The sequence below is a fragment of the Camelus ferus genome, chromosome 20 (assembly GCF_009834535.1).
Source record: "Camelus ferus isolate YT-003-E chromosome 20, BCGSAC_Cfer_1.0, whole genome shotgun sequence".
Taxonomy (NCBI): domain Eukaryota; kingdom Metazoa; phylum Chordata; class Mammalia; order Artiodactyla; family Camelidae; genus Camelus; species Camelus ferus.
Window position 1 is genome coordinate 17273077 of NC_045715.1, and position 21546 is coordinate 17294622.

At 37.9% G+C, this 21546-nt stretch overlaps 1 protein-coding gene and 1 non-coding gene across 9 annotated transcripts in view; both read right to left on the minus strand.

The window, feature by feature from the left end:
• LOC102517286 (cytidine monophosphate-N-acetylneuraminic acid hydroxylase) overlaps positions 1-21546 on the minus strand; it is a 216339-nt gene that overhangs the window by 29670 nt on the left and 165123 nt on the right. For 6 of the 8 annotated variants that reach the window (XM_032462609.1, XM_032462608.1, XM_032462605.1 and 3 more), the window contains 3 exons: positions 17837-17874; positions 12711-12914; positions 9659-9750 (listed from right to left, as the gene is read on the minus strand). In XM_032462609.1, coding sequence (XP_032318500.1) covers positions 9659-9750; positions 12711-12914; positions 17837-17847 — 307 coding nt within the window. In that variant the 5' untranslated portion in view covers positions 17848-17874. The remainder of the gene's footprint in view (positions 1-9658; positions 9751-12710; positions 12915-17836; positions 17875-21546) is intronic. The other 2 variants (XM_032462610.1, XM_032462611.1) reach the window with 2 other exon arrangements.
• On the minus strand, positions 15325-15396 carry TRNAT-AGU. The gene has a single exon. It is a non-coding gene; the product is annotated as a tRNA-Thr (tRNA).

Below are 21546 nucleotides of genomic sequence, written 5' to 3' on the forward strand. Positions count from 1 at the left end.
AGGTGCTACAGGAGTGTCCAGAAAGGAACACCCAGTCTGATTGTAAGAGTCAAAGCAGATTTCAAATAGAAAGTAATCCTTCAGCTAGACTTGAAAGATGAGATACTTGGGGCTGACAAAAGAAATATGATGATGTGAAGCAAAAAGAATGAGAGAAGAGCAAATAAAGGCATGGAATCATGGGAGAGCTTGATACACAAAGTGACTGGTACTTTATGATCGAGGAAAATGGTGTTTGAGCCAGGCAGGAGAGACAGGTCAGAGTAGGTCACAGAGGACCCTAGATTCCCTGTAAGGGAAGAGTTCAGATTTTATCTTGTGGCAATGAGGAGTCAGTGAAGAATTTTAAGTAATTATGGCAGACACGCTGGTGGCTTATACAAAATCTATACACTTTCTTCTTCCTTACTATTAGCACCCTGTTTTTATTTTTTATTTAAAAAATTTTTTAGGAATGGTGATACACTTGTCTAAAGATCATGATTTCCCAGACCCCCTTGCAATTACGAGCGGCCATAGACACAGCTCTACATACAGTATTCATAGCTCTGACTGGTGAGACGTGAGCAAAAGTCTAATGGTGGGACTGTCAGGGACACATTTATTTTCCTGACAAAGAGGGACAAACTCAAGGGATCTGTACTGTTTGCTCATCGTCTTTCCCCATCTTGTGTGGAACTTGGTTTCACGCTTAGAGGAACAGGAGCCGTCCTGAGACCCCGAGGAGAAAAGCCAGGCACTAAGGATAACAGAGCAGGAAAATAGAAGGAACTTGGCTCCTTGATAAACCATGGACCAGCCATAATGCCCAGGACTGTCACTTTCCAACTTCTTGTGATGTAGGAAAAACACCTTCTAGGGAGGGGAAGGGTATATCTCAGTGGTAGAGTGCTTGCCTAGCATGCACAAGGTCTGGGGTTCAATCCCCAGTACTGCCATCAAAATAATAAATAAACTAACTACCTCCCCCTCACACCAAAGAAAGAAAGAAAGAAAGAAAGAAAGAAAGAAAGAAAGAAAGAAAGAAAGAAAGAAAAGCACCTTCTGTATAACTGGGCCACTCTTCTTTGGGTTTTCTATTACAAATGCTGAAAGCAATACCTAACTGCTAGAGCAAGAAAGTATTAAAATCAGATCTTCATTTTAAAAAGACCTCTGTGAGACACATGGAGAGGATTCATTGGAGGGAGGTGGGACCCTGTTTGAGAGCCCTCCCCATTGTTTTGGGAGACCATCAGAAAACCACTGATGGACGTGTGCTCAGGAGACAGATGGCCTGTTCGGAACCCTCATGCTCCCACTTAATAACTTAATGGTTGGATGATCTTGGGCATTTTTTTCTCTTTAACCCTAGCTACCTCCAAGGACAGTTAATTCTAATAAATGCCAGCAATTTTTATTAATTGCTAAATGAAAGCAAATGAAGTCCTAGACCAAAGCCGTCCCTGTGGAAATGGCATCACTGCTCTGCCCTCAAAGTCAAGCATTTTCCTACTTTCTTCAAAGTCTGTTTAAAGATGTTTTGCCTATACTTGCCAAATGAATATTAATTACACTCACTTTAAGATACCTGCTAATGGAAGAAACTGAAGAAAAAATTACCCATAAAATGAAAAATGATGCATTTTGGAGTCTTCCCTAGTAGCTATGAACAAAGACTTTTATATGCTGTCAAATTCCAATTTTCGAGGTCAACTTGAGGGGCCACGATAAAGAAAAAGTTGACAACTTAAAGAATTACCTCCCCCCAAAGTCTGTTTTTCTCTCTCTCATTGACCTGGCTTCATCCTCATGGCTACAGACTTAACATCCTCCTTCTTTGTCCCTGACAAACTGATGACTCACTTCGATGGTCTCCTTGGAATGCTTTCGTTAGTATCAGCAATACCCACTCCCCGACCTCGTTGAGGACTCAGATGCCACCTTATCAGAGAGGGCTTTCTGACCACCTTCTCTCAAAGAGTGCTCTCCAGCATTCCACCCCTTGTCATTTTTCTTCCTAGCTCTTATTGTCACTGGACAAATCTACATATTGTTTGCTAATGGTCTGTCTCCCCTATAAGACTGTGAGCTCCATGAAATCTGGGATTGTGGTTTGTTTGCTGCTATATCAATAGTGTGCCAAGAACAATGCTCAGCTCACAGTCGGCATTTGTTAAATACATTTTGAGTTAATTGATTAATTAATGGTGTTAATTCCATGTCTTCCAAGACTCTCTTGGGGTTGTACAGCACCCTCTCTCAACCTAGGCACTGCTCCTGCCCCAACTTGGCACTTCAAGTTGGGAAATTTAGGTATAGGATTATCTCAATATGAGCTAAGAATAAAATGTATTACTTCTTCATTTTTAAAAGAGTACTTTAAAAGCTAGAAACATGATTGCACCAGACAGCTTCATGCTTCCCTACAGACCCCCTCTTCTCTACCTGTCTCCACCCTTGTCCACCTGTTTTCTGCTCCAGGAGGTTGACTTTTCCAGACCACATCAAAGGGCTCCCGTACTCTCCACCCTCTAGGTGAGTTTGGCCATTGGGAAGCCCCAGGGTGAGATGGTGAAAGAAATCAGTGAGGCTGGGTTGGCTCTTTCCCTGTAAGGTCATTTGACCTAGCTGTGCTCTGAGTGAGGACAGAGGTCACTGCTCATCTCATGGAAGCCAATTCTTTATGACTCTCTCTTCTTCCAGATTCTGGAAACTGCTCCCCTCTCATCGCTTTGGACCTAAAGATGGATAACTTGGTTTTTATCAACTCCAGGTTACTCTACCTTCCCTGTGATTCTCCCACATCTACACCTTATTAAAAAAAAAAATTCCTTTTGTGAATATATCCTCCTCAAACCCCCAATTGGAGGATGCCATCTGTTTTCCTTTTGTGACTATAATGAATACAATAATCAAGACTAGCTCTCCTGTAACCCCAAATTCAGAAGAGTGATTATCTCTGGGAGATGACAGGATATATAGTATGATCAAGGGAAGGTATATAAAGACCTTCTGGGGTTAATGTTTTATGTCTTAAGCTGAGTGCTGGGCGCATGGCTATTCACTCTGCTATTTTTATACCTTTTAAATATTGCTTAAGAATTTAATTGAAGCATATTAATTAGTATTTTTCCTAGTAATAGTTATCAACTTATTTAATAGTAAAACACAACTGGCTTTCTTAATAAAATCAGGACCACAGAAAAGATGCTTAATATCACCATTATTATTAAAAAATGTCTTTGAAAATGCAAGTTATATAATAAAGATATATCTTATCATTATTTCCAGGCTATATGGTTGCTGGAAAACAGTGTTATGAAATAGGCAGAATGCTGGATTTGGGAACATCTGGGTTTGGATTACGACTGTGCTGCTTATTACCAGCATCCTGGGTTTCAGTTTCCTGATCTGTAAAATAGGATGATCACACATATTTCATAGAGTTATTGTGGGGATTAAATGAGATAATAGATCCCAAAATGTCCAGCACTATGCCTGGCACAGAGAAGGCATTTAATAAATAATAGTATTATTGTGGTAATTATTTTACCTTCAAAGAATGAAGTGTTAAAAAGAAAGTTCAGTATTGGACAAACAAAAGTATATGCCAGCAAATACCAGTACAAAAATACAAGGTATTCAAAAACTAACTCATGGACATAGAAAGCAAACTATGGTTACCAAAGGGGAAAGGACAGAGAGGGATAAAATTAGGGGTTGGGGATTAATACTCACACATTGCTATATATAAAATAGATAAACAACAAGGACCTACTGTATAGCACAGGGAACTATATTCAATTTCTTGTAATAACATATAATGGAAAAGAATCTGAAAAGAAAAAATATATATGTATGTATATGTATAACTGAATCACTGTACACCTGAAACTAACATTGTAAATCAACTACACTTCAATAAAAATTAAAAAAAAAAAAAGGGATGAACATAGACGCCAAAATCCTCACCAAAATTTTAGCAAATAGAATCCAACAACACATAAAAAAGATTATACATCATGACCAAGTGGGGTTCATCCCAGGGACACAAGGCTGGTTCAACATACGCAAATCAACCAGTGTAATACATCACATCAACAAGAGAAAGGACAAAAACCACATGATCATCTCAATCGATGCAGAAAAAGCATTTGATAAAATTCAACACCCATTTATGATAAAAACTCTCGCCAAAGTGGGTATAGAGGGAACATATCTCAACATAATAAAAGCTATATATGACAAACCTACAGCCAGCATAGTACTCAACGGTGAAAAACTCAAAAGCTTCCCACTAAAATCTGGGACAAGACAAGGATGCCCACTATCACCACTCCTATTCAACATAGTCCTGGAAGTCCTAGCCACAGCAGTCAGGCAAGAGAAAGAAATAAAAGGGATCCAAATTGGAAAAGAAGAGGTAAAAGTGTCATTATATGCTGATGACATGCTACTATATATAGAAAACCCTAAAAGGTCCACACAAAAGCTACTAGAGCTGATTGAAGAATTCAGCAAGGTAGCAGGTTACAAAATTAACGTTCAAAAATCAGTTGCATTTCTTTACACTAACGATAAATCAACAGAAGAAGAAAGTAAAGAAACAATCCCCTTTAAAATAGCACCCAAAGTAATAAAATATCTGGGAATAAATCTAACCAAGGAGGTGAAAGAATTATACACAGAAAACTATAAACCATTGATGAAGGAAATTAAAGAAGACTTTAAAAAATGGAAAGATATTCCATGCTCTTGGATTGGAAGAATCAATATTGTTAAAATGGTCACACTGCCCAAGGCAATCTACAGATTTAATGCAATCCCTATCCAATTACCCAGGACATATTTCACAGAACTAGAAAAAATCACAATAAAATTCATATGGAACCATCAAAGACCTAGAATTGCCAAAGCATTACTGAAGAGAAAGAAAGAGGCTGGAGGAATAACTCTTCCAGACTTCAGACAATACTATAGAGCTACAGTCATCAAGACAGCATGGTATTGGTACCAAAACAGACACATAGACCAATGGAACAGAATAGAGAGCCCAGAAATGAACCCACAAACTTTTGGTCAACTCATCTTTGACAAAGGAGGCAAGAATATACATTGGAATAAAGACAGTCTCTTCAGCAAATGGTGTTGGGAAAACTGGACAGCAGCATGTAAAACAATGAAGCTAGAACACTCCCTTACACCATATACAAAAATCAACTCAAAATGGATTAATGACTTAAACATAAGACAAGATACAATAAACCTCCTAGAGGAAAACATAGGCAAAACATTATCTGACATACATTTAAAAAATTTTCTCCTAGAAGAAATAAAAGCAAGAATAAACAAATGGGACCTAATGAAACTTACAAGCTTCTGCACAGCAAAGGAAACCAGAAGTAAAACAAGAAGAAAACCTACGGAATGGGAGAAAATTTTTGCAAGTGAAACCGACAAAGGCTTGATCTCCAGAATATATAAGCAGCTCATATGACTCAATAAGAAAAAAATAAACAACCCAATCCAAAAATGGGCAGAAGACCTAAACAAGCAATTCTCCAAGGAAGACATACAAATGATCAAAAAGCACATGAAAAAATGCTCAATATCACTAATTATCAGAGAAATGCAAATCAAAACTACAATGAGGTATCACCTCACACCAGTCAGAATGGCCATCATTCAAAAATCCACAAATGACAAATGCTGGAGAGGCTGTGGAGAAAGGGGAACCCTCCTACACTGCTGGTGGGAATGCAGTTTGGTGCAGCCACTATGGAAAACAGTGTAGAGATTCCTCAAAAGACTAGGAATAGACTTACCATATGACCCAGGAATCCCACTCCTGGGCTTGTATCCAGAAGGAAATCTACTTCAGGATGACACCTGCACCCCAATGTTCATAGCAGCACTATTTACAATAGCCAAAACATGGAAACAGCCTAAATGTCCATCAACAGGTGACTGGATAAAGAAGATGTGGTATATTTATACAATGGAATACTACTCAGCCATAAAAACCGACAACATAATGCCATTTGCAGCAACATGGATGCTCCTGGAGAATGTCATTCTAAGTGAAGTAAGCCAGAAAGAGAAAGAAAAATACCATATGAGGTCGCTCATATGTGGAATCTAAAAAACAAAAACAAAAACAAACAAAAACAAAGCATAAATAAAGGACAGAAATAGACTCACAGACAGAGAATACAGACTTGTGGTTACCAGGGGGGTGGAGGGTGGGAAGGGATAGACTGGGATTTCAAAATTGTAGAATAGACTACACTGTATAGCACAGGGAAATATACACAAAATGTTATGATAACTCACAGAGAAAAAAATGTGACAATGAGTGTGTATATGTCCATGAATAACTGAAAAATTGTGCTGAACACTGGAATTTGACACAACATTGTAAAATGATTATAAATCAATAAAAAAATGTTAAAAAAAACAAAAAACAAAAAACAAGGTATTATAGGAGACTCCCAGAAAACTGCATTGATATCCATTCTTCAGGATTTTCCTTCTAGAATTTTTCTCTCTTTCAAGAGAAATAGAAAAATGTAACAGCCTATAATTCTTAACTATTATTTCAAAGCAAATACCATAAAGGTCTCTATGACCCTTGCACAAAGATAAATTGCATTTATGCACTGAAGGAAAACATAATCTCTGCCAACTTCCTGCATCTATAAGGCAGGAGAATGTGGAGACCTTATTTTGATCTCAGAAACAAATGAAATCTAAGTCCTTTGGGTTGTAACTTAATATTTATCCAGAAGAACAAACAAATAGAATTCATTAAAATCTTTTTATAAGGAAGACTAATGAAGAAGAATTGGAACAAAAACATATTAGAAAACTATAATTGAATCATTGATTATTGGCATAAGGACAGTCAAGGAGAGGATCCTATTTAAATAACTGTTTTTTATGTTCTAAAGGAAAGCAACCAATTGGTTAAAAAGTATATTAAAAAAAAAAAGAATATCAAAGGGAAGAGTTTTAAGTTTAATAGCAATGGAAACAATTCCGGTAGAAAATCTGGATACAAATGTAAAATGAAAAACTTCTACCACCAAAGAAAATTGGCCAACACATTTGTAAAACATTAGCATCATATTTGAGAGACAAATGCAATTTAAAACAGTGTGCTATTTTTGTCTCAAATGAGGAAAGTCTGAAAGACTAAGAATGCTCTGAGCTGGTAAGGCATGAAAGAAAAGGCTGGCTCATATACTAGTTTGGCGGGAACAAAAATTGGTTCATTCTAAAAACTGGATTTTAATGCAATGCATATTAAAGAATGGATAACTAAATAATGGATTCATTCATTCATTTAGGACCTCAAGTAAAGAGGACTGTGTTAATCATACTTTTTAGTTCATGACACATTATATTCCGTCCAGGCAAAGCTATACTTACTGACTTACTTACTTAATCCCTTTATCTCGTTTCCTACTCTGATTTCCCTCACCTTCCCTACAGGCTACCATTTGAATGTTTGTGCGAAATGTGTATAATATTGTGTGGATGCATCTTTAATGTATATAAATAGCTTTGGGTCTCCAATCTGTTTCTTACTCTTTTTTCACTCATTACTATGTTTTTTAAGATTCATTCATGTTGCCACATGTACATCGAGACCACTTCCTCTAACTGCAATTTAGTATTCCACGGTCCAGCACGTTTTACTGACTCACTCTCCCAGTGGTGGACCCATAGGTTCCACAACAAGATTTCTTGAGCATATAAACAGGAGTGGGATGGACAGTTCATGGTGTATTCATAAACCCCCTCTGACTAATCACTGTCAAGTTACTCTCCAGCATGGATGTAGCAGCCACACACCCACCACATGCATGAGGATTCCTGTAGCTTTATATCTCTGACACATTTGGCATCATCTCAGTTTCTAACTTTTTATCAGTCAAAAAGATGTAAAGGAACACCTCAGTGCTTTAGTTTGCAGTTTTCTGATAATGAATGAGTTCAGTATATCTTCATGTGCTTATTGACCTCTGGGGATTTTTCCTAAAATGCTAATTCACGTCCTTTCTTCATTTTTTATAACTGGGTTTCCTATCTTTTTCTTGTCAATTCACATTACTTCCTCCTATATGTTAGATAATAGACCCATGTTGGTTGTAAACATTGCAAAATAATCATCCAAATGATCATGTCTTTTAACTTTGTCTATGGTGTCCTCCATTTAGCAAAAATCTTTAGTGTTGAGGAAATCACATTCACCAGATTTATGTGTGGGGTGGGGGGAGGTTGCCCTTTAAGCTGTACTTTTGAAGTGTTATTTGAAGAGTCGAGAAGTGCCACCAGTCACCAGGTCACAAAAAGATTCTATATTTCTTCTGTTATTTTTATAGTCGTGACTTTTTCAGTTAGGCTACCCACCCATGTGAAGCCCATCTTTACCAAGGTGTATGAGGTGTTAAGTATGGGTAAAAGTATGAGTTAGTCATACCCTTCTGCTAATAATTCAACTATCTTACAGAAACAACTCCAAACAAAGAGAAGCTCTTAAGCACAAAGATCACAGTTTTGGCTTTGATGGAAAACGAAATTACAAACAGCCTAAATTCCAACAACAGAGGAATAGCTAAATAAATTATTTAAGTTAATACTTAGTGGAAAATATACTTTAAAATTATGTATATACAGAATTTAACATAATCTGACTAATATAATAATATTATTAAGAAAACATGAAATAAAAATAATACATAGAATAACTGTAATTATTTGTAAAAGTATGCCTAAAAAGATGACTGGAAGATGAAACAACCAGATAGAAGGTCAACAAGGAAACAGACGACTCAAATAACACTGTAAACCAACCAGACCTGACAAACATAGGCAGAACACACCACCCAACAACAGAATACATATTATTCTCAAGTGCATGTGGAATATTCTCCAGTAGAGACCATATGTTAGACCATAAAACAAATTTCAATAAATTTAAAAGGATCAAAGTATACAAAGTCATACAAAGCATTGTCTCTGACCACAATGAAATGAAATTAGACACCAATAAGAGAAGAAAGCTGGAAAATTCACAAAAATGTAGAAATTAAACAACATACTTCTAAATACAAATGGTTTAAGAAAGAAATCACAAGAGAAATTAGAAAATACTTTGAGATGAATAAAAATGAAAACATAACATGCTGAAATGTATGAAATGCAGCTAAAACAGTTGCAGTGCATAACAGGAAATTAGACCTGTACACGCCTAAAATAAAAAATATCTCAAATAAAAACCCCAACGTTCCACCTTAGGAATTAAAAAAAGAGGACCAAACTAAACCCAAAGCAAGTAGAAGGAAGGAAATAACAACAACAAAAAAATTAGAGCTGAAATAAATGGAATTGAGACTAGAAAAACAAGAGAAAATTAATGAAATCAAAAGTTAGTTCTTCGAAAAGATTAACAAAATTTACAAAGCTTTAGCTAGACTAGTCTAATGAACGAGGAGATCTTTGGGAGAAAGCCTGCTTAGAATGTTCAGTGCTAATTACTTTAAAAAGATCCAGTGTCCACAGTTTAAAATCAGAATGTATCCAAAGCTTCAAGATTAGAAACAAGTGGACAAGAATGACCCCCCAGTAGCAGTAATAGCGGAACACATTGATCAACATTGATGGTATTTACCCAGTTCGTCTTGACAGAAGCTGCCTGGAGGATTGATATACTTCATGGTGCTCACATCTAACTTCCAGTTGTGCTTTGTGCATCTAACAGACCTGGATGAAAAATTGTACTTAGGTTTGTGAAATAGTGAAAACATCATTTTTTAGGATTAAATGCATTATTTTGTGATGAAATTAAATAACTGTAATTGGTTGAACACAAAATACCTGAAAGGAAAACTATTAATAGCTAATATTCAAATACCCAAGGAAAAACAGACTAATCTTCAGTAGGTAATTTTAAGTGAAGATAACATCATGTCATAACATAATATGTGTTGGAAATCATCAAAAACCATCAGAATAAAGCCATCTTTAGGGAGGGTTCTCCATATACAAGCCAGGCTGGAGAAGATCCAACTGGGGGCCAAAATGAGGAATGATTTCAGAACATGGTTGCTAGATAAAATACACGATGCCCAGTTAAATATGAATTTCAGATAAATAAATAATTTAAAAATACTTCTCACACAATGTTTGACATATACTAGAAATTTGTTGCTTATCTGCAATTCAAATTTAACTGAGTGTTCTGCATTTTAATTTGCTAACTCTGGCAACCCTCTTTCAGAATGAGAATCAGATGGTAGCAAAATTGGAGACTTAGTAATTTTCTTTTTCCTTTTTCACCATACCGTTGAGGGGGATGTGGTAGTTGAAGCTTGGGCATGAAAGTTTCATTTCTCATCTATTTTGACAGTGTCTCTAGTGAAGTCTATTTTTTAACAGTTAAAGCATTTTTTTTTTTTACAAACAAATAGGTGTCAAACCAGAAACATCAGATTTTTTTTTAAACTAACAACATCTATTTTAACAGTAAATTACGCAGATTTTTTCCAGCTTCATTATATCATGAATTTTAAAATGCTCTTTTCTAGTAATAAGGCAAAAAGCATATTCCACACTTCGATTTATAGATTATTTTGTAATATCTGCTTTCTCATCAATGAATAGCCAACAACCTTTCAAAAACTGAGCATTCCAAATGCAGCTATTCAGCATTCTGGGTCATTTTAGGGAAAATGTGGCAGGATCCTAACTGTTCAACAGGCAGCAGGTAGATAGCAGGGGGTGACAGCTTCATGTGCAAGAGAGGTTGTGAAAACTGTTAGATGTAAAACACGAGAACCGCAGCTTACGAGAGCTGCTGATCTTGATTACGTACGAAGAAGAAAAATGGCTGAGGTAGGGAGATTAGAATAGGTAGGTCATTACTCTTGCCTGTATTCTGGGAAAAGAGACTCCTCAGGTGAATTGCTACATGTTGAACCCAAGGAGAACCAGTCCTTGGGGGAGGAGCATGGATGGGGGAGGATAGCATGTAAATTACTCCGGGGATGGAATTTCAGCTTATAAATGTTTGGTGAGCTGCATCGTGGACTAAAACTGAGAGAACCTGGTTCCTCATGGGCAGGGGAGCTCAGCGAGTGATCTCCAGATTAGCCTGCCAACACTACAGGGTGACAATAGGATCAATCATCTCCAAGGCTTTGGGTAAAAGAAAGAATGCCAGTCTGTGGCAAAGCAATCTCTAAGCTAAAATGGGCCAGCTAAGTTCAAGAACAATCTGAATTCCTGTAAACAACCGCTGTTCCTAAGCGACACAAGAATCTCATGGCAGAGTAATAATACCAGTAAATGTAACTGACATTTGTTGAGTACTATCATACTCCAGACATTGTTTCAAGTGTTTGAAATCAATCCTCTCAGCAGCCCGACAGAGTAGGTATTACTTTCATTTTATAGAGGCGAGGACGGAGGCCCAGAAAGGCTAAGAAGGTTTTCCAACATCATGGAGCTGATAAGTGGTAGGGCCAGCCTTCTAACCAGGCAGTCTAAGAGGAATGACCACGCTCTTAATCATGAAGTGATGACAGTTCCTTAAACGGCCGGTTAAGTGTGCACCATGTGAAACAGCCCACTAAGGACAGAAAAGGAGAAAGGAAAAGCAGAGTGCTAGTTCTGCAGCAGTTGGAAGACTTCAAGGTCCGCCAGTGCCTGCAGAAGCTCACAAGTGACTGAACTGCCCACGTCTAAGGCTTCCCTAAATTGAATCCACTGGGAAGATGGAAGGGACTCAAAACGGGGCTGTCAGCTAATAACCAAGAGGTTCTCCGAGAGTGGAGTTGCCAGCTAAAGGTGTCCCCCACGCAATACCTGGAATATATCTATACTAAAAAATATATTCGTTGCTTATCTGAAATGCAAGTTTAACTGGGTGCCTTCTATTTTTATTTGCCCAATCTAGCAACCCTGTCTGGGGAGCCAAGCAAGCTACAGATGCAATAGCGTTTAACATTTAAAAACCTAATAATGTGTGGGCTAGGCCCTTGAAACTAAGTATGCAGTGAAACAAATCTGTGTGCAAGTATTCTAGACTGTTGCCGGTGTTAAGCATCAGACTGGCAAAGCATCCCCCACCCCGAACCCTCAGTGGCTCTGCCAGGCAGAGCTGCTCTCTCTTTGACGGTCCTGTCCTGGTACTGCTTCTGAACTGGGAGGAGGGGCTACTTGCACCGAGTTCTTCCAAGAAATGATTAGAAGAGCCACTGTTCAGGGCAGGTACAGTGGAGGTGGGGGTGAGCTCTACCATTTTTGGTTTTTAATCACAACGAGGCTGTCAGGGGAATTCTATCTGCTCTCCAGCAGTGTTTAGAAAAGTACCCACTCCTCACATACTTCTGGGGGAGTAGGAAAGGAAACCAAAAGAAGCCTGAGTCTTTAAATATCAAAGCCGGTAAACACACCCACCCACTCAGACACACGTATCTTTGAAGTTTCACTTCTATCAAGCTAGGAATAAATTTTAAATTAGAGTTCTTAAGAGAGAGAGAAAAAATTAAGTAAAGGTCTTAACATTCTGAGATCAGAGAGATGCCCTAAAGGAGCATAAGGAAAATTTATGCACTTGCTAGGGGGAATAATTTGCTGATTGGTTCATTTAAAATTTCTCAACGAGCTCAAATCTAACTGTATAAAGGGTCCTCAGGGAGAAAGCAAAGGACTCTTGGTACCTTCCATCTAAATCCTCGATATCTTTTATGAACAGGCCTCCTTGGTGCTTGCACATATTCTTACAGGCTCTCAGGTGGCTCTGTTTCTTATACAAGATGTAATCTTTGCCAGTGCTCTTATTTCGAACAAAATTGATTCCTTCCTTGAGACCAGCAGCTTCAGCAGGTGAGAGACACAACAGGATCTCAGTTGTTTGTTCGAGGCTACAAAAAGGCAAACATTTTGAGAGGAAAGCTGGATGATGTTAGGTTTCAAGAGAGAATCATTTGGCATTGACAGCTCAAAACCTCTTTTCAATTAAAATACTTTTTATGCCCCTCCCTCCAAGTGATCCAAGCTTGGTGTTTACCTGATGGCATTTTCCTCCCCTCCTTTGAATGCACCACCTGCTGGTGGAGGGTGCTTTTCTGCTTTCCCAGAGAGCTAGTGCCACCCCTCACTTGCCTGCCCATAGTCTGTCGTTGCTTCTCTCTGGGTATCTTAAAAGAATGACAGTTGCTCGTTCGCCTCCAGTGACTTAGTCGCTCCTACAAGGCATTACTCAGGGGGAGGAAGAGGATGTGTGACTCAATAGTTCCAGTTGATTCTGCTTCCATCCTCTACATCTTTTTTATTTTATCTTATTTTTTATATTTTTAATTAAACATTTTTTTAAATCAAAATATGATCAGTTTACAATGTTGCATCAATTTTTGGTGTACAGCATAATGTTTCAGTCATACATATACATACATATATTCCTTTTCATATTCTTTTTCATTATAGGTTACTACAAGATATTGAATATAGTTCCCTGTGCTCTTCAGTAGAAACTCGTGTTTATTTATTTTATAGATAGTAGTTATATCTGCTATATAGTTTCTATAGAGGAGCATCTGCAAATCTCAAACTCCCGATTTATTTTAGAATCTCTTTTAGAAGCCAAATTCCGTATTGAGTTTCAGGAATCCCTGGCTCTCCTTTTCAATTCCCCTTCTCTCCACCACCTGCCTCTGATAAACACAAATCTGATCTCTTTTCCTCTGAGTTTGTTTTTGAAGTATAATTGACTTACAACACTGTGTTAGTCCCCGATACACAACATAGTGATTTGCTATTTCTATACATTAAAAAATGATTACCCTGATCAGGCTACTTACCATAAATCTAGCACTTTTTAATGTATAAATGTGTATGATTATTCTGCAGAACACTATAACCTAGTACCTAGGCACTGCCCTGTTTACTTGCACATAGATGCTTTTAAAAACCCTGCTTCTCTCTCCCACCACATAGCAGACTCCCTATGATGTAGTATGTCGTTAAGAGCTAGGTACTTAAAGAATTAACCAACCGCACTTAATTTGAATGATTTATAAAAAGCTCCAGCAGGAAGGAAGCATTGGCTCTTTCCTGTTTTTTACAAGAAAACTGCAACTCTCACATTTCTCAAACCCCAGTCTTTGAGTAGACTCTGTTTACGATGCAACTTTGAATCATAATGTAATATAATTTTTGCCAAGAGGGGTTTCAAAATATCTTTTGGCATATCTATGGTACAAAATCTGGGTGCCTGTTGTTAATTCTACATTCCACTCCAAATCAAAAGTGGTCAAAATTCTTTTATGTGTTCACTTAAAATTGATTTGGAGCTCATGTGTGACACTTTTGCATTTGTTTTTGGAAGTGCAGTAACAGGGAAGCTGCTTCCAATTTTATTTTATTTTATTATCGAATTGTAGTTGAGATTTATTTTTGATTGAAGTATAGTTCATCTTCCAATTTTAAATTGAGAAGGCATAGCTCCATACTTGAGTACAAGCCATTTCTTTGAAGCAGATTGTCACTTCTATCCCAAGTCCCTGATAATTCTGTTCACAGTAAACTTGAAATGTTTCCAAATATATGTTTTAAATGTCTTTGATAGAAAGGAATCCATATTAAGCTTCATGAATTTCTTATATCTTTGTTCGTATGAATACAAATATCTGACACCAAGCCAAAGTAAGCACTGATACAATTTTTGTAATAATGAGCCTAAAAATATAAAAAGAAAACCTCTCTAAATATTTTTGTTTTACTTGATTGAATGAACCACTTAGCCGAAGTTCTGGGTTAGATTCTAAGGCTTTGCGTGCACTGTGTGAAACAGGTTGAACTAACCATATCTTTGTTTCTCAGTTTCTCAGTGGGCTCATATTGGAAACTAAGGCAAAATTTTAAAATGTGCATTCCTATATACATGCTTTTGTGTATTTTTTAATCGTTAGTTTTCCTCAAAAGTTGATTTTAAAACTATATTGATGAATTTGATTCCATTAAAACCAGGAAAATAAAATTTAAGGAAATTCTGGTTTGGGTCTAAATAAAATATTTAAACTAAAAATGATGAGAATTTTAGTATAGCTGCTCTTCAACATTTCAATATTTTTCAAATAGTTTAATGTTCTTGGGGAAAAAAAACCATTAAAAATACACAAAATCATTTATATATGGACATACTTTTTTCCTTTTGCCTCAGACTTGGTATTGTGGCATGGTAGTGTGGCTGCCTGTGTTTAAAATTTTGATATTTTGCTTGTCATGGAATTTTGACTTTAGTTTTGATTTTTTTTTAAATATTATGTTATTTATTGGAGGTACTGGGAATTGAACCCAGGACCTCATGCACACTAGGCATGCGCTCTACCACTGAGCTATACCCTCCCCTCCTTATCCGTAATTTCTTAATTAGATTATTTCAGTTTTGTGTTAAATGGGAAGATGTTCAGTATTCTGTACACAGGGATGTAAACTCCAGGAAGGCTGAGACATATGGTATCTGCTGCATGGTCGGTGCCCAGTAAATATCTGGTGAATGAAGGAATGCCTTATTTCAAAGTGGGAAAATTTACCTACTGTTCCCTGTGATATCCAATTACTATGTAGACAAAAGATGTGAAACTGCTTCCAAGGGTCACAAATCCATGAAAGGAAAAATCAAATTAATGGTGCATATAAGTTTAAAAAAGCAACTTAAGGAGCTCTGTTTTGCTATTTTTAATCCTATGCAAAAGCAGAGGGCATATTCCCATTTATTCAGATCATCGTGCTTGTTCTTTATTATGGTTTTGAAAATTCACTTTTTCATAATGGTCCTATGTATGCTCAGCTAACTCTTAGACATTTTCTACTGGCTGCCTCCATTGTAATTGGTGTAATTGTCATTATATTTTTGGATCAGTTATTTCTGGTAGAGCGAAAGGTAACCAATTTTTAAAAAATTGTTTAACTACAATTTAAGTTTGCCAGATTGCTTCTGGAAAGTTTCTTCTAGTGGCAAGACCTTGGGAGTTTTGAGTTAGACTTATGAGAAGTACTTCTGGTACGCATGACTAATAATGATGGTGGTAACAGTTAGGCTGCACCTGCAGGACAAAAAACTAAAGAAAAAAAGACATTATTCCAGCACATCTTTTCACTGTAAACCTCACATCTTTCTCTCTCATCAACTCTTTACAAATTTTTATTTTGAAATAAAGTTTAGAATAAAAATAAAATAGACTGACAGGAGTTTGCATTAATAGTCGGGTCCCCTGGACCCTTCAACTAGCTTCTCCCCATAGTGACATGTAATGTCACTTTGTTAATGTATTACAGTATCAAAACCAGGAAGCTGACATTCGTACTAGAGTACAAATTTGATTTTGATGTCACCAGTTGGTATGAGCACCCTTGTGTGTGTGTGTGTGTGTGTGTGTATGCCACCTTTTAAAAAGTGCATCATATCTTCCCATTGCTTCTAGGAGAAAGAACAAAATTTCTAACATGGCCTGAGGTGTGACACACAGGAACCCATCATCAATTCCTCCAGCTGGTTTTGAACTATGCTCTTTCTCCTAATGACACCTGGCCTTCTTTCACTCCCTCAAATGCAACCCTATACCTAGAATATACTTCCTGCTGCCTTCTTCACAGACTTAAGTCTTCTCTTCCTTTTGATCTCAGTTTAATCATCATTTCCACTGGGAAATCTTCCCTAACTCCTCAAAGAAGGTCAAACCCTACTATTACACATTCTCATAGCTCCATGTACCTTTCTTTTATGTGACTTCTCAAACTTTTAATTTCATCTTTAACTATGAGATTAATTAATATCTGTATTCCCTAAAAATAACTGACAGTCACATGAGGGAAGGAACCCTGCCTGTGTGAATTTGCCGTGGCACCCTTAGAGCCTAGCACACGAGAAGATTCCAATTAATATTTGTTGAAAAAATAAATGAACATGGCAATTAGAGGCCTGCAACAATGATTCCTACAAAACCTTTTATATGAACCTAGGATTTATACAAGCCATCATCCTTAGAATATGTTTAGAATGGGTTCATGTTTATTCAAGAACTAGTATGTATCCAAATGCTACATTGACATTTTAAAAATTAAGTATCCTACAAATAGTGCCCCCATTATGACTAGGTGATAATCTCAAGGTTTATTTGAACTGCAGTTGATATTGTTCCATAGAAACAAGTTATAAACAGCAATTAAGTTCTAATCCGGTCAACAAAAACTTATATATGCTCTCAAGAAGTCAGCATTTTACTGTTAGCAGCTGTAAGATTGACTGCACTTTTGAGCCATGAATTCAGGGTACATTTCAGTCCAGCACCCCTCAACTCCAATCCCTGTGTCTTCCAGCCCTGAATCTTTATCATCTCTTCTGGTCTTAAAATTTTCTGAGACCTGACCAAAGCAGCAGGTAATGGATTGGCAGAAGGAAATTTCCAAAGACAAGATCTGTTGGCAGCTAGAGGGAAAAATAGGGGAAATCTACAGAAAAGGAGATCTCACCAGTGATGGGACTGGATGCAGTGGACAGGGCTGGGAGAGCGGGGGCTCTGGCAGACAGAATAGTCAGGGCATGCAGGGCTTGGGGAAGGCGAGCTCACTCAATACCCAAATAACTGGGTGAGTGGTGAACCAGATGTTCCTGAGACAGTGTGTACCATACCTCCAAAAATTATTTAGCATCATGAACTCCACCCCACCCCACACCAAGAGCTCCCAGCTCTTGTCCCTTTTCACCAGAAGAAGTGATGACAAACTACCAAAAATATCAATCCTAGATTTAATAGGAAAAAAAAAAACCAACATTAAACTGTACCTTTGTTCCATGCCAGGTAGAAAGGGGCCCAACAGCTCCTTCGAGAAAGTAGAAACACAGTGAGATTGAAATCTTCTTTTAAATGATGTTTAGAATTTCTAGAATGGCCGCAGCCTGGAAATGTCAATTTGCTTGGTAACAAATTGGATTTGATTTCTTTGGAGCCAGAAAACATTCTAAAAGCAATTACAAGAGCACAGCAGGTAAGTATGAACTCCGTCAGCCAATGGAAATTTCAGTTGTCTTCAACATCTGCCAAGCTTCGTGTCACTTTCCGGGCTCCACCCAGTATATAGCCTGGAAATTTTAGATAAGTGCCTAATTCACTGCCAGTGCTGAAGTATGGAGTGTGTATGTGTGTGTGTGTGTGTGTGTGTGTTGTAGACCCACGAATGGGGTGAAAGAGGAAAAAGCATTAAAGAGGAATTAATATCCGGCCCCCCTCAACCTCTCCGTACTCTTTTGAAACTGAGTCAGCCTGTCACATACATATGCACACACTGATTTTTTTTTAATGCCATAAGAATAATTACTTTATTAGAAAAGATCGGACTTCTGAAGAATCTCTCTCCTTTGGGTGTCGAGTCTAGTTCCGGCCGCAGTTTGTTCCTGATTCCTACACTCTTCTGAATTTCTGTCTTCCCAGCTCCTAGGGCCCTAACCTGTATCAGTTCAGGGTCCGAGCCTGGATCTCCTGAGAAGCCCGTGGTCCTTTTCTTGGTTTATTGCCTCTTATTTGACAAATATGTTGTCTTTTGGCTGCTCAATATTCCAGCCCTAGCAAACAGGTTTTCTGAGGTTCTTTAAACAGGCACCATAAAGGGAAGGACTCTCTGATGTTTTGTCTGCCCATCTAGTTTTCAAAACTCATATCAAGTCCTTCCTCCTGCATGAAAGTCACTCACTTCATTTCTTACTGATTTTTCTTTCTTCTGAATTCCCAGCGAATTCTGCACCTCACAATTTGCACTTTAGAAAAAGTAATACAAAGTTCTCTCAATATTTTATTTGTGTTGGTCTTATCTATCAGATTGTAAACTTCCGGAGTGCAGGGAATGTGGCTTGGGACTAGTATTCACCATGGTGCTAACGTGATGTATAAGCAAACTCAATGACAAATTCCCAGTAAAGTCCAAGAGGCCAGTTTTAACCACACCTGTTCTAGTTGGAGAAATGTCTGTTAATAGGATAAAGGGAGAAAGGGCTTCTACATAAGGCAATTCTTCTAGTTAACAACTGGCCCTGAAAGTATTCTTTTCCTCCCCAAATCAAGAAGGTCTTGCAAATTCTTCTTTCTCTAGTTCTAGAAGACATCACATGATATTTTTTCAATTGAGGCATAGCTTAGAGTAAGTAAGGTGCACTAATCTTGAATGTACATAGGTATATACTCACGTAACACCTCCATGTCAAGGTACAGAACATTCCTAGTACTCCAGGAAATTCCCTCCCAGGCAATACCCACTCAAACAGGAACCACCCTTCTAAACTCTATCACCATGGGTTAGTTATAGTTATGCCTACTCTTGAATTTTATATAAAAAGAATCATGTAGTTATATATTTGGCTTTTGCTCCCACTATCATGACTGTGGGATTTACCCATATTGTTTCACATAGCAGTGATGTATTCCTTTTCATTGCTGTGTAGTATTTTATCACGTAAACACACTATGTTTTCTTTATCCTACTATTGTTAGATATTTGGATTTTTTTTCTTGTTTTGGATATTTGATTAAATGTGCTATAAACATTCTTGTGCATAACTTTTGGTGGACATAAGCATCTCCAGAGTTGTGTTTCTGAGTCAAATGGTACATAAACATTAACTTCGGTAGACACTGTCAACCAATTTTCTGATGAGGTTGTACCAACTTATGCTCCCAGCAGCAAATGTGAGAGTTCCTGTTGCGATAGCACAGCTTTTGGTACTAGATAATTTTGCAGTGTTTTTTAGAGAGTGATTAGTCAGCCAGACATTGAAAGTTGCACGCTAATCAACCATGAAGTTTTGTAATTGATTTATCAGCCCAAATACAAGCATACAGACAACCCAAGTGAACTAGCACCCAAAGGTATCCTATAAGGAATGGATGCATCAGCAAAACAAACCTAAACCAGGTAAACAAAGAAGAATAGACAGTCAGGAGTCTGTTATTTACTCCTGGCCAACAGTGATGTACACATCTGAGAGAGGAGCACAAGTTAGTTCATGTCTGAACAGCGCCCTTTAGAGTCCATATTTTATTGCTGGAGGTTGTGTAGCTGCATATTTATAACATGTTTAATAAATTCTATACAAGCCTAAGGGAGGGAAAGGAAGCAGGAGACCACAAAAAGGAACTGAACAATTGCTGAGGGAATAACATCAACTGCCAGAGGGACCCAGACCTCTGTTTAAAAATTATAGAAATCAAAGAGGATGGAGAAAAATCAGCCATTGGGGAAAAACAAAACAAAACAAAACAAGTTGAGCAATCAGAGCAAAGATAACCTTCCCCAAGATGGATTTCATAAAACAAGAAAGAACTTCCATTTTTTCATTAGTGTATCAAACTATAAAATTGGCCATTTTAATGGCAGGAACCCAAATCCAATCTACTGACTTCTCTTGAGGAGAGAACAGGTTTAGCAATACCTTTTTGACTTACTTAAGCATTGACAGAAAAACAAAGGAAACTTTTAGAATGCAAGAGAAGGAGCTACTGGAGTTAGCACAAACAGGCTGGAAGTGGAAGATCAGAAGAGAGGCAGGGCTGTGTTGGAAGTCATCAAGAGGACCTGACCACTGATTGAGCTGGATCCGGCCAATGGGAGGCTCCTCATCCCCTCCCCATCCTTGGAATGTACATTTGCCCACTGTTCCCACAGTGGGAGATACGCCAAGGACGCAGCCTTGAGACAGTAGGGTGTTGAGACCATTGGAACTGAATATGTGACTGAAACCAGTGAAAGCCTCCACATAAACTTTAAGATTCTGGTGGGCAGGTGTGGAGGTCTACTCATTTTGCAGTCACCCAAGACAAGCCTCCTATGTAAGTTTCCTTCCTTATTAAACCTGCCACCTACTAATTCAGAGTGGTCTGCCTCTTTCTTTGGTCTCTCCCTGTCCTCCCTGTATGGGACCAGTTTGTGAACCAACAACCTCTCAACAGGACAGGAGAGGGGCCCTGCTGAGAAAGATGGTAGGTGAGAAATCCCTGGTGATGGGGTGGCCAAAGGACTTTTAAGAAAAATATGTGCTCTCTGGATGGCTGTGATATCACCCCTTCCTTACACCTTCACAAAGTGCCCATATAAAGTGAATGGCATTTGGGAAACACAAGGGACAGAGGTGTGTTTGGGCGAGGATGGGCTATAAGGAAGAGTGAGGTCAGGAGATCAAAGTCCCCTCTAGGTCAAAGAAAATTGGACCTAGAGGGGACTATAAGTACAAAACACCTTGGAATTCCAGAAGGAGAAAAGAGAACAAATGATTAAGGATACAATGGAATATTACTCAGCCATTAAAAAGGATGAAATGCCATTTACAGCAACATGGATGGACCTAGAGATGATCATATTAAGTGAAGTAAGTCAGAGAAAGACAAATATCATATGATATAACTTACATGTGGAATCTAAAAAAGTAATAAAAATCTTATCTACCAACCAAAAAGAGATTAATGGACATAGAAAACAAACTATGGTTACCAAAGAGGAGAGGGTGGG